Consider the following 20829-nt stretch of genomic DNA (forward strand, 5'->3'; position numbering starts at 1 on the left):
GAATTACCTATCCTACTACGGCGAAGGACTAGCTCATGAATATTAATTACGTACCGTGTCGTTCTCCCAGTTAAAGCAGACGTTAGTAAGTAGGTGTATGAATATTAATTAGGCACATGACAGGTTCCAAACATGGTTCCAAAGCAAAGGCAAGTGTGACTGAATTAATATTCATAAAGAACGACCTCACCGTAGTAAGAGTTATGAATTATCGCACAGTGCTCTTAGAAAGATAAAAAAACAGACACACAACTTAACAAAACACGAAAGAAGAGCACGAAATGTCACCAAATGGTTCCTCACAACTCATAATTTTTACTTCGCTTGTTTAAAATAGTATGCAGAACACATGAATCGTAAAATACTTTTTGCCCTGATGTTTGTAATTATGATCAGGCATTTGAAAAGGCAGCACTATCCGCGTTGGCTTGAATGATGTCATTTCAGACTTTGCCGCGCGCGTTGATGTGATTCGCGCGCTGATCTGAGGCCAGCTGTGTGGTTTGCTTTTCCATGGTGAAGATCTGATTCTGGATGTAGGGAGAGGAAACTGAACGGCAAATGAGACGACGACGGTTTGCGAACACGCCTGAATCAGAATTATTCATATATCAAATGCAAATTTTATTATAGAATATACAGACTTGCTACTAGTTGTAGTAATGTAGTACGATATACTCCTAACCCAAGTCATTTTGAACCTGTCTTCAAAGAATGGGGAGTACTTATAAACAACAAATAGTTTTAATATGTAATCTCTTTAGAGGTCACAAACTTGTTCATGTTATTTTATGCAGATTTTAATATTTTGTTTTGTTTAAAAAAAAAATTACCCTTTGTAAATCATTTTGTTCTTTATCAAATAAAACAAGTTTTCCCTATGTAGTCTACTGTAAGTAGTATAATTAAGGAGTTTTAGGTTAAGTTTTTTTTCGTGGCTGGAAATGTTTCGTTATCGATAAAGTGCAGCGACGACATCTGCCGGTGGAAAGATCACATGACAACGTGAGTTTAGACCATAGACCAATCATTTATCTAACAGAATATTACGAGTCAATCTCACCTCCATCGTTTTTGTTAGTAACTTTGATTTGTAAAAAAGCAATCGAAAATAATTCATATAATATAAAAGTAGTGAATGAACAAGTAAATTATATATATATATATATATATATATATATATATATATATATTAGAGTCATTGGGTTAATTTATAGACAAAGAAATGCAGTTATAACAGACTTCATGTTTCTTTTTAAGTGTCTCAAGACAAAAGTGACATTAGTAGATAGGCTACTTAAACATCATACAAGGTGAGCATCACACCATTAAAGAAATGATCAAACTGACCATGTTAAACAGATATATAAACATACAAAAAGAAGCTAGCAAAATAGGCTAATATGGAAAGAATAGAAAATAAAGACCTTAAACTAATGGATATGTGTTCATAGGTGCTGAGGTAATGAAGGACATTGTGATCCACATCATTCAGGCCCAAATGAAGTGTTGGGGTGAAGGGATGACAGCTGAGGCACTGCCACAATTATATCTAGAGGCGATTCCCTCAGGCTGCTCCATATGGCCGGGCAAACTGAAACTGTGCTTCACTGGCATGAGTGGAGGGGTAAGACTGGGGTCTCCTGGGAGAATTAGCATGCCAAAACCCTGACTCATATAGAGGCCTGTAACCTGACCTTCTTCCTTTTATTCTTTAGCCATTAACACCCTGCTGCCAAGAAAACATGTTCTTTTACTGACACGAGGAGCACCAAACCCTCAATTGTAAACATCACATTTTAATGAATAATTATATGCCTTTTGTTTTGTGCTTTTGTCATTTTTATTATTAGTTGTTATTGTCTATATAGTTAACTATAATAACCCTGATAATAACTGCAGTGAGTCTTATTTTAAACTTCAGCTTTTTTATCTAGCTTTCATAAGGGTTCCACTTGAATTTATGCACAAAAAAAGAAGTATCATTTTTAAATGTTATTCCTGTAATTCTGTCTTTCATCAATATTCGCATCCTCTTGTTCACAGGTTTTGAGATCTGAACATTACTCCTGATGCACCATCATTCTTCAAACACTAGAGGCTGCTGTCTTCTTTTTTCCCCGAAAAGAAAGCTCCTGATCAAACATGATTGTTGTTGTTTATTAGACATGAGACTTATGATTAATCACATATGATACGCTTGCCAAACATTCTATGGGGCATAAAGCTCACAGATCATAAACCTCTCAACATTACACAGAGTCTGGGAACTCTGTAACCTTGAACTCTCTGCCTGGAATAGCTGGGCATTTTAACAAATTACCAGCAGCTGACCGAAATCAAAACATTGTGCAGTTTTTAGATATGAATGTAGAATATTGAAGCTGTCAAGAAACAAAACATGTATTTACACTTTTCGCTCGACACCACAAGCTCATATTTTAAGTATCTGACAGTAAAATCCTGTGTTAGATTGTATGATTTCTAATCGTGACATTTAACCCAGTTCAAAAAAATGCAAGCTGTGCTGTAAAACTCGCAGAACTGGAGAGAGGAAACTAGTTTCTCACGACTATGTTTCATCGCATTCCATGTGTCTAGCAGCGATGAAAGAGTGGCACTGGTTCATTCCTCCCCTCGGTGTGATTTAATCAAGAGCCTGGGATGAAAAAAAAAAAAAACTATATATACATAATAATTATTGACACAGACCATCCTTTACCTTTTATTTTTCTGTTTTTGCATTCTGATTAAGTCTACTAATTCATTGCTTCTCAAAGATTCTGAGTTTATTGTAAGGTTAAAAATCACTTACAGTGTTTACTACAACTTTACTGTGATTTCTGTCTCGTATTTAAATGTCTTTTTAAACATATTCAACATATGGTGGTTGGAGGGCACATAAGACAAAATGTTCTCATTTTAGAGCATCATTTAGAATAATCGATGGTTGTTGAGTCTGAAGCCTATTATAAAAGGTGAAGAAGAAGATTTTATATGTATCTTTCATTTTATTTACATATTTCTAGAGTACACATGAACGGGCCTAGTAGAATTTCATTGCACCTCTGCCTGTACTATTAACACCAAGCAGCCAAATTACACAAGAGTGCCATGTATCAGACCGCTTAAAGTGGAATGTAATATTAGGAATGACCTCATGACACATTTCTTGACTTCTCTGCCTTGTGACACAAAATGTCAATCAGAAACAATATACTGGTGGTTTACAGACACGCAGAGAATTTGATTAGTTTGGAGTTGTCGAGATAAGAACAACTGAAATGTCTTTTAGTTGTTCTTCCTTTAACAGAATAACTGCTTAGGACAGGATCAGTCTGTGGATCACTGTTAAAACAACGCTGTGCAACTGAATTTGAAGGTCCTGCTTACAATTCACTTCATTCTCCTCTCCTTAAGCCATGGGGGTGGAGAATTGCTGTTACCCCTGTCTTTACACACACACACACACACACACACACACATTGAGAGAGAGAAATGTGTGCTAAAACCAAACAGGCAGGTGGAAAAAAAAGGCAAACCCACCAACTTCAAGTCAAAGGAATACGGTTGCTATAGTGATCACTTCAAAAAGTGAAAGAAAAGGGGGCATTATTCCCAAAACCCATTATAAAGCCCATCTAATCTAGTAAAATATGCACCCAACGTGAGGGGGAAGGGAAGGGAGAAGGAGAGGGAGGGTATATGGATTGTGGGCAGTGGGCAGGAGAGGCTGTGATAACGACAGATGTCTCACAAACCGTGGGTTTAACAGGAGGGGTGAAAGAAGAAAAAACGCCCAGTCGCAGATTGGACCTGAGGGAGAGAGTAGGACTGGCTCTGACTGAATCACATTCACTTCTACAGGAGAAAAGAAAGTACATTCAACGCACTCTTTCGCGCAGAGTTCAACAGAATCAGAGAAACAGGTTAGTAAAATGTTTGTCGCGATTTTATCGTCTGTTTAAATAACGGGGGAAAAATCACTTACCAAACAAAGCGTTTTATTGGGGCTCGAGATTCTAGCTGAACGCAGACTGCACGAGCCGTTCTTTGTTCTCGTTATTTTCAGATGTCACTCATGAAAACTAAAAATGTACAACAAAGCATCCCATATTTAGATTATTCATTAACTGAATGTGTTTTTTTTTTTTATTATTATTTCTAGGAATAGAATGTCTGAATGTCACTTTATAAATGTCACATTTAATCTTTCTGCTCTTAATATAATAATGGGATTTTGTGACTGGTCTCAAATGTAGCTACTGAGTATGAGTTAAAGTAGCCTAAATGTAAGTGATATATATAAGCTTGAATTTTATTTATTTTCAAATGGAGCTGTGGGTTACAGGTAGCTCTTACGCAGTTTAACCCCTTGTATTTCGATCAATTCTATTTCGTATTTCTATGGAAAGTATTGTTTTAAGGAAATAGGAAGCGTTAATATGCACAAATTGGGGGGGGGGGGGGGGGAGGTCATTGCACATTGTTAACCCGCAGCCATGGGATAGGCTTGGTTTGACATTCTTGCTCCCGGTATTTTACCACGTCTTCAAGGACATAACTTTCAGACCATCATTAAGGAGATTTCCTTACATCATATTAATGAATAAGTTCATCAAGCTAGATTTGCTGGCATAATGGAGGCTGTGAAGCATAGCCTATTGGCACAGAGCTCTGTAAGAGGCTGTAATAAAAACTGTCTTTAGTGAGAGCTGACATTGGCAGCACATCTCAGTGGTTGAACTCATTTGCAGATTGGACTGGGGTATGACTGCGTATCCGGTCTTTGTTTGCCCCAGTGCAGTACTATGGACAGCTCCTATTGTAACCCCACCATGCTGCAGCTGAGTTGCAATAACTGCAGGTTTTTAAAAGGTTGCAATTAGTGCCATATCCCTTGCACACTTTCATAATTCCGCATATATGTGAAAGCAATTCCATATATATTTAAGTGCTGTCGATTTAATGCGTTATTTTATTTAATTTGTTATGGAAAAATAACGTGTTAAAATGATTTAACGCACCCGCCCCGCCCAGAGCCGTCTGCTGTCTAATTGCTCTCGCGGGATTTTGACATCATACACCAATCGGTCTGCGCAGCACTGCTTCAAGTCAAACACACCTATTTACTTCATTCTTGAATGAATCAGCCGTTTGAAAGAATGGAATGAATGACTCAATAACTTACTCATTTAGACATTTACCACCACCTACTGGCAGATTTTGTTTCTTACTTAGAGTATAATTTCATAAAAAAAAATAATAACTTCATATTTTGGGGATAGTTTGCCAAAAAAATGAAAATTATTTACAATTACTCACCCTCAGGCCAGTAGTTGGTGATGTCACTTTGTAAATAAAAACTACGCACCGACTGAACACATAACATGCAAATTTTAGTTGAAAACAGTGTTGTGTACATGGCTCCTATGTCTATATACTAATTCAGATGCAGCTTCTGAAAAAAATCATGACCGTTGTAACCTAAAAGTTTATGTGTAATAAATTCTATGTTAAATCAAATAAAATATTTCTTTCTAAAGCCACTTTTTGTAATGTCTATTAGATGCTTTTCTCTTTTAACACAATAACAACTTTAAATAATCTTTTGGGGGTAATTTCTCAGCCAAATTTTATGTGCGATTAAATTGCGATATAATGTAATTAATTAGCCTAGATTAAACGTTTTAATCGCTTGACAGCCCTAATTAAAACATATCAACTTGCTACAGTTTAATTAGATTACCTGCCAGTTACAAGAAAAGAATACTGTTGTATAATGAAACCTTTCATTGGATTTTCAAAAGAATGAATTAAGTAGCATCAGTAGCATTGACAAATGTGGCCAAATGTGATTCAGTTCATGTTATCTATAATCAGCCTTTCCCCTAAATTTTATCTTCTTACCTCCCCAAACCAAGCGGCTTTACTAACCAAACCAGACATGAAATATGCCAAAAGAAGTGAATGATTTTTTAAATAATTTTTTATTTATTGTAGAAAAACTGTATACAGATTCATAGAATTAAAAACATAATAACAATAATAAGACATAATAAAATACACTGACCTGTTGGTTTTAAATTAGCAGTAGGTTCGGTGGCGAGCTTTTTAAGAATTCAGAAGTTAAAAGTGCTGTACTTCTATTCGAAATCATTCTACCCCATTATATACAATCATCACATGCTGCGTTAACACTTTAAGAATGTTTTTTTGAATAGTAATGATAATGCATATTGCTTTGGATAAAAGCATTTGCCAAATGTATAAATATATTAAAATTCAGTGATGTTTATAGCTTACATAAGATGTTCTTCTGCTCCCACAGATCATAATGGGAGGCAAGATAAGCAAACGGAAGAAGGGATATGATGTCAGTGACCCTAAAGAGAAGAAAGAGGAGAGTTCTGTGGCAGCAGTTGAACCAGCTGAGAAGAAGGCAGAGACCCCTGTGACTGAGGCAGTGGCTGCACCACAGGAGGCTGCTGCAGTAAGTGCAGCAGCAGCACCAGTGGTGGAGTCTGAAGCACCAGATGAGAAGACTGCATCTCCTTCAACAGCACAAGCAGAGGTGAAGAAGGATGATGCTGCGCCAGAAAAACAAGTGGCTACAACAGAGGCATCTACTGCTGCACCTAAAGAACCAGCAAGTGCTCCTGAGGAACCAGCAGCTGTAAAGCCTACAGCTGTGCCAGAGTCACAAGCAACAGAGGTACCAGCATCTGCATCTGAGGCAACAGCAGTAGAGACAACAGCTGCTACACAGGAGGTACCAGCAGCAGAGGTATCAGCAGCTGCAGCAGAGGTATCAGCAGCTGCAGCAGAGACATCAGCAGCTGCACCAGAGGGTTCAGTAGCTGCAGTAGTGACACCAATAACTGCGCCAGAGGTATCAGCACCTAAGGAACCAGCAGCTGAGGAACCTGAAGCTGCACCAGAAGCATCAGCAGCTGAGGAACCTGAAGCTGCACCAGAAGCATCAGCAGCTGAGGAGTCTTCAGCTGCACCTAAGGAACCAGCAGCTGAGGAACCTGAAGCTGCACCAGAAGCATCAGCAGCTGAGGAGTCTTCAGCTGCACCTAAGGAACCAGCAGCTGGGGAACCTACAGCTGCACCAGAGCAACCAGTGACAAAAGAACCTGCAGCTGCACCTGAGGAACCAGAAACTGCACCAGAATCAGAGGAATCTGCAGCTACACTCCAGGAACCGGCTGCTGTACCAGAGGCAGCAGTGACAGAGAAACCTTTGGCTGCAACAGAAGAACCAGCTGCTGCCCCGAAGACACCAGTGAAAGAGGAACCTCCAGCTACACATGAAGAACTTGAGGCTGAGTCAGTGGCACCAGTGGCAGAGGAACCTATAATACTATCTGAGAAACCAGCAGTTGTGGCCGAGCCACCTGCAGCTGCACCTGAGGAACATGCAACAACCCCCAAGGCTGAGGAATCTGCAGCTGCACTTGAGGATTCTGCACCTGTGCCAGAGGAGCCTGTATCATCGCATCAACTTGCAGCTTCGCCAGTGGAACCTGTCACAGAGGAGGTAGTAGAGAAGGTGGTTGAGGAGGTTGCAAATACCAGTGAATTGTCTGAAAAAATTACAGAAACCACAGAGGTCACACCAGAACCAGAGACTGTCACTGAGGCAGCAGCTCCAGAGCCAGTCACCGAGTCTACCCCAGTGCCAGAACCTGTTTCTGAGGCATTGAGTGCGGCAGAGGTTGAGATGGCTGTGCCTTCCCCAGAAAAACCCACACCAGTCACAGAGCCTGAATCTGAAACTGCTGCACCTCCTGAGGTCACACTAACAGAAGCAAATCCTGAGCCACCCTCAGAGCCAACACAACCTGAACCTACGGCAGAGCAAAATATTGCAGAGGAGTCCATTCCCACTATTGTCATCTTAGAATCAACCTCAACCAATGATCTCTGCCTTGAGGAACCTGCCCCGACTGTCACAGATGAGAAGCTGAATAATGGAGACTGTGAAAGTGCTGGCTCAGCAGAGGAATCTGTGTCAGCTCCCCCTAAGGTAAATGGGGAATGCCATGAGCAGGCACCAGACATAGCTCCTTCAGATGTCCTTGAGTCCCCGGTTGAGGCATGTGTAAATGGGGTGAAGGACAAAGAACCTCCTCAAGAGCTGAGTGACTGTGAAATGAAAAAGGACTTGAGTTTGGCTGCTGACATTCAGGTTCCATCTCCAATTGGCGACATGGTAGAGGTGCCACAGTGAGTCGATTTAATCTGAGAAACAAACCTTAAATGTGAATCCCATATTGATGCAAACAAACAAATGAAACAATCGTCTGACAACACAGGCTTTCTGAAAATAAATGTGAAAAATGCCTGTTGTGTTCTCTCAGGCAAAGGAATTTCTGGTTAACCAAAAAGAAATACAACCACCCAAGAGCTAAGAGTGCGAGAAACAAAAAAAAGAATGAAACAGTGAGGGTCAAAGCCTAAAAGAAAATGGGAGGGAGGGAGAGAGAGAGAGAGAGAGAGAGAGAGAGAGAGAGAGAGCGGATGGTCTTTGAAGTCTTTGTGGCCGGTGTCCTGCTGTCATCGAAGAGGGTGAGCTTGCAGGCCTGGTTGAATATGTAAGCCAGGGAGATGATGATTACATATGAACAGAAAATAAAATTAAAAAACAAGATGGCAGTACGGAAATGCTGGATAGTAACAATGGTAAAAAATGAATTGAATGAACAGAATCATCTTTTGTGTGTGAGCCTGATGCATAATGAAATGGTTTATTGGATTAGCATTTAATAGTATATAATCTAATTTAGACCACATTTCTGTCACCATTTAATATGGAGATTTGAGGATGAAGCATTTTGAAATTTTCATGTTGGGAGAATCAGTGGGTAATGTTCATTTTAACTTAATGGCTTGGCTTAGAAAATAAAACAATCTGTTATACCATAAAAATGTTTTTTTTTCTTCTTCCTTTTCTTTTTTGCACTTTTGTGAATGTTGTGCTGAATGGGTGGAACCTGTAATACTTAAAAGAGTATTTCAAATAAATGTATGATGCAATGTCATGCGTAGATCAAACCCATTTTGTTTCAATAGCATGTGCTCAGCATGTGCAGTGTTGGCTCTGAATTAATAGAAGAGTAGTGTACTGCAGACAGCTGCAATAGTTACGTTCAAGGCCTGTTTTCCTCCATTTTGTGTGATAGTAGAGATCTGACTGGCAGGTCACCATTTCGACAATGTCCCAAGAGTCATTGACTTTGTAAATTTGTTCTATGGGGCTGGGCCTCAGACACGTGTTGTTTTGAGTAACATGGAACATGTCCGTGAATGCAAATGTCTGTTCAGAGGCTTAACTCAGCAAACTGGTTGTGGTAAAACAGGGGAATGTATTTTCATTCTTCACAGGAGGAAAGAGGTTTTAGGATAACAAGAGGGTGATGTCGCTCTGGGGGGCACAGGACTGAGAAAGGTCTCTTCTTGAAAGGAGGAGCTCTGACAGTGTAGAAAGGGAGAGAGTGGCCATGACAAACAAGATAATACCTTCAGACATTTTTACATGTACACATACACACAATTAACAGCCTCTACATAAAAAGGAAAATGCATGAACAAATTAAGAACATGGAACATGTAGAGCTCAATAAACTAAAAAAAAAACTAAAAAACAAGTACTGTGAACGAGTTACTCTCACCTACTATCTAAAAGAAAAGAGAGGCTTTTGCACATAAGTGCTAATGCACAGAACTGATTGCAGGGTATGTTTGTACCACTGTGTGTGTGTGTGTCTGTTAGCATGAGAGGAGAAGCATGAGAAAAGCTTTGCTAGAGAAGATGCTGGAAATATCTGAAGGTTCCCAAGTGCCCTCCGCAGGCACCATAATGAGCTCCTCCACATACCAAGCACGAATTCTCAGGTTTCTAAAAAAAAAAAAAAAAAAAAAACACACACACACACACACACAGGCATACAGATTTATGAAAGGAATGTTCTCTAAAGCTGAGGGGGGTGGGGGTGGGGGTGGGATGGGTGAATGAACTCACTGGCTTCAGTGTTTTTCAGAGTCACAGTCACTTATTCTCTGTTTAACATTTGTGAGATGAGAATGGATAAAGTGTATTTTGTTAAGAAAATGCTATTTATTATTTAGTTGAGCATGAACTATCTATTAAAGTTTTTTGTTGTACGTGAAAAAATGCTATAATATCTTGCACTGTAAGTTCTTAGGGTTCCTATAAAGTGCTTTTACACAAACCGCTGTTTATCACCAAAAAGAAATCTCTGGTTTGCAGATTTAAAAGGAGAGGTCCAGTGTGAGGAATTTTCTATACAAGGTGTCCAGTTTCCTGGTCCCATCTTACTGTGCTTGGGGAGCACGGTTCCTTCCTTCCTTAACTTTCGCTCTCTCTCGCTCCCTTCCTCCCTTATTCCCCCTCTCTTTTCCTTAGCTTTCATGCACAACAGATGAGAGGCCCTGCATCTTGATTTAAAGGCTCTCTACACAGTGCATAGTTGTGCAGCCGCAGCTGCAGTGCTTGGAGACACCAGCACTATGTGTTCTATACTGGTTCCTTGGCACAAAACTCTACGTGCTTTCCTGTTCCTGACACACGAGGACATTTGATCTTTCACTTTCACTCCCCATAATATAAATTCCCCTTCCTTGGTAAAAATTAAAGCCATATCTGGCACATGCATTAAAAGTATTATGTCACTTAAAAAGATTTAAAGTCGGCATGAAATGGATATTCACTCTATTTTCTAAATGCATTTTATTGATCTTATTGTGAACGATTCATCCATGCTTTTTCATTTTTTTTTAAATTCATTTTTTTTAACTTGTAATTTTTAATCAATATGTCGTAACTCAATCTTCCGGTGAAATGACAGACTCTCTTGTGATGTATGCATGACTTTGCCAATCATTGAATCCAATCACTAAAAAAAAAAAACGCTGCCCCTTTTAATCAACTTCAGGTTGAATTATGTTCTGCCTCTATCCAAGCCAACAACCAGTAGACCAAAGTCAACAACCAAAGTCCCTGCCCTACATTTTTTCTTTTCAATAATCAATTTAATTTCTCTCAGATCTTGACTTTAAAGACAACTTTTTTTGGCAAAAAAAATAAAAAAAAAAAAAATGGAAAAATTGGAAAAAATAGACGTAGTGGGAGATTTAGATTTCACAAATTGTGCTAAAATGCGTTGTCATTGTGTGATATTTTGATGTGGTTGTGATCTGGCAGTGTTTCAGGAAAATAATATAATGCCAAATATTTACTTTTATTTCTTTCTATATACTTTTAATTGTTAGATTTTTGCAATGTGAAATGCCCATAAAAAATTATTGATTTGAATGGCGATAAAGTAGTAAAAGGGAGGAATAAATAGAGAGAGAGCGAGAAAAATGCGAACAAAAGTCTTACACCCTGACACTGACAAAAAATGTGTGGTTTCTTTCTAAATCCATATCACATGACTACAAGAAGGCCTTTTGATCCCTACAGATGAAAGTCAATGGGTGACTGTGGTCCAGGTCACACCAGTATTGCAGCAGTACACGCTGGAGAATAAACTGACTTCTTTCTAATACTGAATTCTATCCTCGAAAGGCAAGTTCAAAAACCAAAATGTAAAAAAAAAAAAAAAAAAAAAACTACAAAAACTCCACGGGGGATTCCCATTGTTTTTACTACTCCTCTCTTATTCTCTCACTCCCTTTGTGATTCATGGCCAGGCAATGCTCTGCCCATCTGTGCAGCTGCTCTATAAGGCTGTCATTATATGCGGGTCCGCAGAAGGCTTTCAGCCTGAGCTCACTCATACTTACAACCAGTATTGATCCACGAGTTAGCTTAATGGCCACCGAGAGGGCTGGGTCTGCCTCCTTGCCCTTTCCCCTCTATTGCGCTCTCTCTCCCACCTCCTGCCTATATAGATTGCACAGTTCCCCTGCCTGGCCAGTTGTCTATTCAAGCTCTGCAGCACACTTTTGTAACAGACCCAGCCAAATGCACATTTGAGAGGTGAGAAAAGGGAAGACAGTGTGAGAGTGGGGGTTCTGTGTGTGTGTGTGTATGTGTGCAAGCTGGTGACAGCCCCAGCATGGAGCCTCTATGGGGGAAGATGTGTCTTTGTCGTGCCGCCCAACCCCCTTCTTCTCTTCCTTCTCCACTCAGCCATTAGTAGAGAGAGCATTTTATACCCTGACACTCAATCATTCTAGACCATTAAACAGAGGAAGGAGCCACGTGTTAAGCAGAGCTCATTTTTCCCCTGAACAGTGCAATGATCCAGCCAAACTGATTGTGTTTGCTGTTAAACTTCTCTTTGCAGGTATTATAGATTAAAAAATCACTAAACTAGGGCAATTCGCAAATTTGGTATGGCTAATTCTGATTCTAAATAGCTGACAGAAAACACATGTGACATGATTGCTGTCTTATCTGGAGAAATTATTCTCGGGCTGGTATATGGTAATCTCTACCTTCAGACAAGGATTTATCAGTAATATCTTACTGGGGCACGGCAGTATTTCACTGGGTATTTCACTTGTGCCCCAGTAAAAAGGTCTAGTCTAGTGCTACCCCTGACTCAAACTGTATCTTGCAAAGTCATAGTTAAAATCAGCACCATGAACACAGCTGGATGATCCAACATGCTTTTCCCTTTACTAAGCCAGGTGAACAGTGGCACTGGGTATGTAAGGAGTGTGTGTGTGTGTGTTTAAGATTAAATATTAAAACTATGTTGAGCTCAGTCACCTTGAGCAAAATGCCAATGTAGGCAGGTTAGAAACAGAGAGCCATTGAAATCTCACATTCCTGCCCTTCCATGTAGAAAACAGTCTGCTGGTTACAATGTATTCGAAACCTACAATACAGTCATTATGTAATCAGAGGGAAGTAGCAGTGTTCACTCATCAGAACTTCTTCTTCAAGTAAAACAAAACAACCACATTCACATGCTGGTTAGTCATAAATGTACATCATAATAAAACTGAGTTGTCAATGATTTGATTATTCCAGACAAACTGAATTCGTCATACAATCCAAAATTAATTTTGTGAAGTCATCCTGAAAAGACCATACTCACATACAAACTCAGAAGTGATGTGTTATTTTGGTTTAAAAAATATCTCTCTATCACTTTTTCAGTTGCTGATAAAGACAGGAAGGGTTTTTTGCACTTTTGCAACAAAATAAAGAGCAAATGAAGCACAATCTCTGTGTAGCTTTGCAATATCTGTGAATTTTATAGTTTTTGTGCTGCCACAAAGACTTCTGGGAAATGTCACACAAGCCTGTTGGCTTGTAAACCAGCCAAATAATTATTATTTCCAGGCTTTATTGCCATTATTCATCAAAAGTTCACAAAATCTTTACAGAGAACATTTACATTTGAAACTAAATTCTGCCCAATTCAAATTCACTTCTGCCATGATTCATAAACTGCCACAGTAACAATTTGAAAGGTTTGGCCTTAAAGAAATTCCCAATGGTAATATGACATTGTGAGCTTTTCTTATAAATGGGATCCTTTCAACATGACCTAGAGGCAACAAGAAAAAAAGAGAAATACATAAAAAGAAGTGTATATTTTAGTCACTGTGTGTGTGAGCTATAAGGTATAAGGACAGTATCAGATCTTGGATGGAAATCATTTACTCGCCCTCCTATTGTTCCATTATTTTCTTCGATATGAGGAACATAAAAGATATTCTAAGAAATCTTTCAACTGTTTTTGCCCATCCAATAAAAATAACCCAGGCTCATTGGAAAAACATCCCTGTGGACATTTGGCGACACTTTCAAAGTGAAATGACAAGTGAGTGGCACTAAAAGCAGTTTTATCCAAAAGACCCTCATGTCGTTCTACACCCATAAGACCTTAATTCATCTTCAGAACACAAATTAAGATATTTTTGATGAAATACGATGGCTCAGTGAGGCCTCTATTTAGAGCAAAGCAATTGAAACTCTCATGATCCACAAAGGTACTAAAAACATATTTGAAACAGTTCATGTGAGTTCAGTGGTTCTATCTTAATATTATAAAGCAACAAGAATACTTTTTGTGTGCCAAAAAAAATAAATAAATAATGACTTTTCAACACTATCTAGTGCTGGGCCAGTTTCAAAACAATGCTTCAGAGCTTTACGAATTGACTCAGTGGATCGGAGTGCCAACGTCACGTGATTTCAGCAGTTTAGCCATTTGATAGGAGATCTGAATCACTGATTCAAAACCAAAGATTCATAAAGCTCAGAAGCTTCATGAATCAGTGTTTTGAAACTGGCCCATCACTAGATACTGTTGAAAAGTCGTTAATTTGTTTTTTTGGTGCATAAACAGTATACTTGTCACTTTATAAAATTAAGATAGAACCACTGAACTCACATGAACTGTTTCAAATATGTTTTTAGAACCTTTATGAATCTTGACAGTTTCAATGGTTTTGCTCTCAACAGAAGCCTCACTGAGCCATCGGACTCCATCAACAATATCTTAATTTGTGTTCCGAAGATGAATGAAGGTCTTACGGGTGTCCAACAACATAAGGGTGAGTAATAAATTACATTATTTTAATTTTAGGGTGAACTAACCCTTTAAATGCACTAATGTTTCAATCATTATTACATATTTGGGTCTTTAAAGACACGGATCTCTAACACGGATGGATCTCTAACTGCCACAATAGTATAAAACGCTTTGTAATTGTAATAACAATTACAAAAAAAATAGATGAAAGCATATTTTGTTACATTTTGACTCAGAAAAGTTTAATTTGAGCTGATGCTTTTTACCACCATCACAGTCATCTTTAGAGCTCATTTCCCCAGGACATTCAGCATGGCTCATATACGATCTCAACAGTGACAGGTCCAAATTGCAGAGGGAGCTTCCAAATCTAGAACAGGGCCTACGGAGTGTGTAAACAGAGCAAGAGAAAGAGCAGTGCCCATCTCAGGCTTGTCAAGCAGCTCCAAAGGAGGGTGAGGCGGGAGCAGAGCTTATACTGAAACGCTTGCAGTGAGAACAATCATATCCCTCAAGAGCTGATCGAGCATGCTCCTCTCTGAGACAAAAAAAAAAAGACATGTCCATCGTCCCCAGGAATAGATTGGGGGCACAAGGAGACACATCTCCTAAATTTCTGTGACATGTTTTTTTTTTTTTCTCATTTTCACTTCTGCTCTAAAACAGACAGAGACATAAAGTTTGCACATAAAGTGACAGACAAAGCAGCTTCTGAAGACAAAATAGAGATGATTACGCACGACGTTGCGTCACCTGACTTCGTTCATGCATTACACATGACTCAGACACCAGCTCACGCTGAAGGCGTTCCCATTGAGAAGGGAAAAATAAGTAGATTTTAAATTTCATGGCATCAACACATCTCAGAAAAGTTGGGACAAGGCCATGTTTACCACTGTGTAGCATCCCCTCTTCTTTTTATAACAGTCTGCAAACATCTGGGGACTGAGGAGACAAGTTGCTCAAGTTTAGGAATAGGAATATTGTCCCATTCTTGTCTAATACAGGCTTCTAGTTGCTCAACTGTCTCAGGTCTTCTTTGTCGCATCTTCCTCTTTATGATGCACCAAATGTTTTCTATGGGTGAAAGATCTGGACTGCAGGCTGGCCATTTCAGTACCCGGATCCTTCTTCTACGCAGCCATGATGTTGTAATTGATGCAGTATGTGGTCTGCCGTTGTCATGTTGGAAAATGCAAGGTCTTCTCTGAAAGAGACGACGTCTGGATGGGAGCATATGTTGTTCTAGAACTTGGATATACCTTTCAGCATTGATGGTGCCTTTCCAGATGTGTAAGCTGCCCATGCCACACGCACTCATGCAACCCCATACCATCAGAGATGCAGGCTTCTGAACTGAGCGCTGATAACAACTTGGGTTGTCCTTGTCCTCTTTATTCCGGATGACATGGCGTCCCAGTTTTCCAAAAAGAACTTCAAATTTTGATTCGTCTGACCACAGAACAGTTTTCCACTTTGCCATAGTCCATTTTAAATGAGCCTTGGCCCAAAGAAAACACCTGCGCTTCTGGATCATGTTTAGATATGGCTTCTTTTTTGACCTATAGAGTTTTAGCCGGCAAATGGCACAGTGAATTGTGTTCACCGACAATGTTTTCTGGAAGTATTCCTGAGCCCATGTTGTGTTTTACATTACAGTAGCATTCCTGTATGTGATGCAGTGCCGTCTAAGGGCCCGAAGATCACGGGCATCCAGTATGGTTTTCCGGCCTTGACCCTTACGCACAGAGATTGTTCCAGATTCTCTCAATCTTTGGATGATATTATGCACTGTAGATGATGATAATTTCAAACTCTTTGCAATTTTTCTCTGAGAAACTCCTTTCTGATATTGCTTCACTATTTTTGGCTGCAGCATTGGGGGAATTGGTGATCCTCTGCCCATCTTGACTTCTGAGAGACAATGCCACTCTGAGAGGCTCTTTTTATACCCAATCATGTTGCCAATTGACTTAATAAGTTGCAAATTGGTCCTCCAGCTGTTCCTTATATGTACATTTAACTTTTCCGGCCTCTTATTGCTACCTGTCCCAACTTTTTTGGAATTTGTAGCTCTCATGAAATCCAAAATGAGCCAATATTTGGCATGACATTTCAAAATGTCTCACCTTCAACATTTGATATGTTATCTATATTCTATTGTGAATAAAAAGTTTATGAGATTTGTAAATTATTGCATTCCTTTTTTATTCACAATTTGTACAGTGTCCCAACTTTTTGGAATCGGGGTGTATAGGTAGCCTATGTTGTCTTTTTATTTTCTTCAAGTTTTGAGTTTTTCAAAAATGTAAATAAAGGCACATTTTTCCAATGAGCCTATGTTATAACAAAAGTCAATGGGGAATCACAACTGTTAATCATACTGCAATTTCTGAGCAAACTTACCAGCCATAAAAAAGCAACAACATTATGAATCTGTCCAGCAGCACTTGCAATCTACAAGAGATGACCTTGGATTTTAGGAGCATGAGGGTGACACTGCTAAATCAGAGGCTTTGCTTACTTAAGACAGGGCTGCCAGAGAACCTGTCGCACTGAATTATTTATCAATAAGATGACCGTTAGCGGGGACAGAGAGAAGAGAGTTAAGGGGAGTCGAGGGAGACAGGGCAAAAAAACAGCAGCCAGTGTGTCTGTGAGAGAGAGAGAGAGAGAGAGAGAGAGAGAGTGCGTGTATGTGTGTGTATGTGAGAGAGAGAGAAATATGTGTCCGGGTGTGTTGCCAGATAAGAGTACATGTCTGTTTGTATGGTGTGTGATGCAGTTATCTGTTCTACAGGGCTTTTTTTTGTTTTTGAAGGCTCTTTATTATGGTCTGTCACACCTTGTCACTTGACACACATGCTAAAGGCCATTAATGCAGGTACAATATACAGAGTTTGTGTGTGTGTGTGCAGATGTGGGGAGGAGAGAAAGGCCTTTAGGACAGAACAAGTGTGACCTGTCTATGCTAACATGCTAACAAGCTATACATAATCACACACAGACTCTAACTGACACTGATAAAGCTGGGAAATTACAGTTCAACAACACTATCATTCACCATCTCTAACGGAGTCAACAGAAAGCCGTCGATCAGACCATGAGACCTCAGACACCACTGCAAACCCTGTTCTGCACTCCAGCAATTCAACATTACAACCAATTTCACAAACTTGCAGTTAAAAGTGGCAATTGCCTTTCTAACATTTTTTGTTGCCTCAAAAAATAATATGTGACAACCTTTTATTGACCTAGGTTTAGTACTCACACACACAAAAGCAAAAAGCTAATTATTCTTATATTTATAAAACTCAAAGTGAGTTGTAATGTCCTCTGGTTATCTTAGCTGCAGTCCTTTAGATGATTACAGTCTTTCAGGCCCATAGCGCTCTTTGCAGTGACACTCAACATAAACAGACACATACAAATGTGTCTCAAGAGAGAAAACCGGACCTTGTTTTTCCATGAAGCACACACTAACTAAAGTATTGCATGCTGCTCTTTCTTCCCCTTAGATTGTGCTAAGAAAGATAAGTTTGTTGAAGCTAAAATAAACTAGCTTGAGTTTCACCAGTGCCATTCCAATCTATAAGATATAGAGCAATAATATAACTGGTAGAGGTTCTGCAGGAAGTAATAATAAAAATAAAAATAATTGCAACAAACACGATATAACATCTAATTATTTTTAATTAATCTTTATGATATCATGTTTATTATTTTTCACACATAATATAAATGTGTATTCATACCTAAATAACAATAATAATAATAAAAAACAAATATACACTATGGTTCAAAATGTAGGGTAATATTTTGTAATGTTTATGTAATGTTTTTAATGATTTTTAAATGTTTTTAAAAGAAGTCTCTTCTGTTCACCAAGGCTGCATTTGTTTGATAAAATATGCAGCAAAAAAAATATTGCAGTTTAAAATAGCTGTTTAGTAATTTATTCCTGTGATGCAAAGCTGAATTGTCAGCATCATTTTTCCAGTCTTTAGTGTCACATGATCCTTCAGAAATCATTCTAATATGCTGATTTGCTGCTCAAGAAATATTTCTTATTATTATTATCAATGTTGAAAACAGTTCTGCTTCAGTGCTGCTTAAATGGTTAGTTCACCCAAAAATGAAAATTCTGTCATTTATTACTTACCCTCATGCCGTTCCACACCTGTAAGACCTTCGTTAATCTTCGGAACACAAATTAAGATATTTTAGTTGAAATCCAATGGCTCCATGAGGCCTGCATAGGGAGCAATGACACTTCCTCTCTCAAGATCCATTAATGTATTAAAAACATATTTAAATCAGTTCATGTGAGTACAGTGGTTCAATATTAATATTATAAAGCGACGAGAATATTTTTGGTGTGCCAAAAAAAACAAAATAACGACTTATTTAGTGATGGCCGATTTCAAAACACTGCTTCAGGAAGCATCGGAGCACAAATGAATCAGTGTATCGAATCTGCTGTTCGGAGCACCAAAGAGATTTCAGCCATTGGCAGTTTGATACGCAATCTGAATCATGATTCGATACACTGATTCATTTATGCTCCGATGCTTCATGAAGCAGTGTTTTGAAATCGGCCATCACTAAATAAGTTGTTATTTTGTTTTGTTTTTTGGCGCTCCAAAAATATTCTTGTCGCTTTATAATATTAATATTGAACCACTGTACTCACATGAACTGATTTAAATATGTTTTTAGTAAATTAATGGCTCTTGAGAGAGGAAATGTCATTGCTGGCTATGCAGGCCTCACGGAGCCATCGGGTTTCAACTAAAATATCTTAATTTGTGTTCCGAAGATGAACGAAGGTTTTACGGGTGTGGAACGGCATGAGGGTGAGTAATAAATGACAGAATTTTCATTTTTGGGTGAACTAACCCTTTAATATGTTTTGGAAAACAAAATTGAAGAATTAATTACTTAAAAATAATAATAAAATAAAAGTCTTACTGACTTTAGACTGACACTTCTTATTATTATCATGTTGAAAACTGTCACTGTCATGGAAACTGTTTTTGTGGCAAATGTGATCCATTTTTTATGATTCTTTGATGAATATAAAGATTAAAAGAACCAAATTTCTGTTAAAAGAACTAAAAATCCTGTGACATTATAAATGTCACTTTTGTTCAATTTAATGAACCTTTGCTTAATAAAAGTATTAATTTCTTTTTATAAAAAAAAAAAAAAAAAAAAAAAATCACATTCACCCTGTACTTTTGAACGGTAGTGTATAAATATTTAAAGTATGTCATAGAGTATGTCTCATTATTTCAACTGAGACTGAAAGTGAGGAAGAGACAATGTCATAGAGGAAGGAGAGGTTAAAGAAAGAAAGAAGGGATAGAGAGCGAGAGAGTAGAGAATAAATGGAGAGGAAGGCAGTTGGCACATTAGGGAGGGAGATCCTGCGGTGCAGCTTCAAACAAAAAGGCCCACTATGAGTGCGATCTGATCTGATTACCAGTCTGGTGATTGGGCTTCATTAAATCCTTTCTCTCTGTCACTCCCTCTTCTTTTTTCAACCCCGCACACTTCTCACCTCCTCTTCTACCGCCCAGCCATATGCCCACACAGCTGTGACCCCAGGTGCAAAGAGCAAGCACAGAGCAGAGATGTCTGTCAAGACTCCTGCAACCTCAATCCTGCAGATGCATAACAAAAAAAAAAAAATAAATAATAATAATAAAAAGAGAGAGAGAAAGAGCAGGAGAACTACAGAACACAAAGAGTGAATAAAGAACATTTCATATATCGAGGCATCTTGAGTGCACCACATGAAGGGCCATTGTAAATGCTGGAGTCCACAGTAAAAGCTTTAGCTATATCGCTTATCTTCACATCATTACACAGACTATGAGAGGAAAAACCAGAGAAAGTAAAGTTAATGGCTGTGGCTTTTTCGCTGGATGTTTGAAATCTTTGGTCTGGCCTGATACCATAACCAATGAGCAGGATGTGTTTTTGAGAAGGCCATCAGAACCACTGAAACCCAGTGGTCCATGTCTCCTAACAACCCCTCCCGAGCTGTTGTGGGTCACTTTAAGCCTCTTAAAAGCAGCTCTTTCTGCTGAAACTTCATGTTATCATCCACAGCTGTGATTTGTACATGAACAATTATAATGTCTCATCTCTCTGACAGCATGGAAACACACAAACCCACCTCCCTCACTCACTTGTTTCATTTGCTCCGGATATTGTTGGTCTAACAGGGCTTGAATTTAGGCGTGGGATTGCGAGTATTGTACATAATTTTACTCATTCTTGCAGATTTTGTGCT

The 20829-nt window shown here is 38.8% G+C and overlaps 1 protein-coding gene across 1 annotated transcript; it reads left to right on the forward strand.

The window, feature by feature from the left end:
• The first annotated feature begins 3718 nt into the window (after window positions 1-3718).
• si:dkey-56m19.5 (proteoglycan 4) lies at window positions 3719-9050 on the forward strand. Its single transcript, XM_048184671.1, has 2 exons — window positions 3719-3929; window positions 6332-9050. Exon 2 carries the CDS (start codon window positions 6338-6340, stop codon window positions 8237-8239), a length of 1902 nt encoding a protein of 633 aa, XP_048040628.1. The 5' UTR covers window positions 3719-3929; window positions 6332-6337; the 3' UTR covers window positions 8240-9050.
• Window positions 9051-20829: the final 11779 nt, after the last annotated feature.

Source organism: Megalobrama amblycephala, linkage group LG3 (assembly GCF_018812025.1).
Source record: "Megalobrama amblycephala isolate DHTTF-2021 linkage group LG3, ASM1881202v1, whole genome shotgun sequence".
NCBI lineage: Eukaryota > Metazoa > Chordata > Actinopteri > Cypriniformes > Xenocyprididae > Megalobrama > Megalobrama amblycephala.

Coding starts and splice junctions, on each gene's coding strand:
- si:dkey-56m19.5 (XM_048184671.1), top strand. CDS start 6,338: ATGGGAGGCAAGATAAGCAAACGGAAGAAGGGATATGATGTCAGTGAC.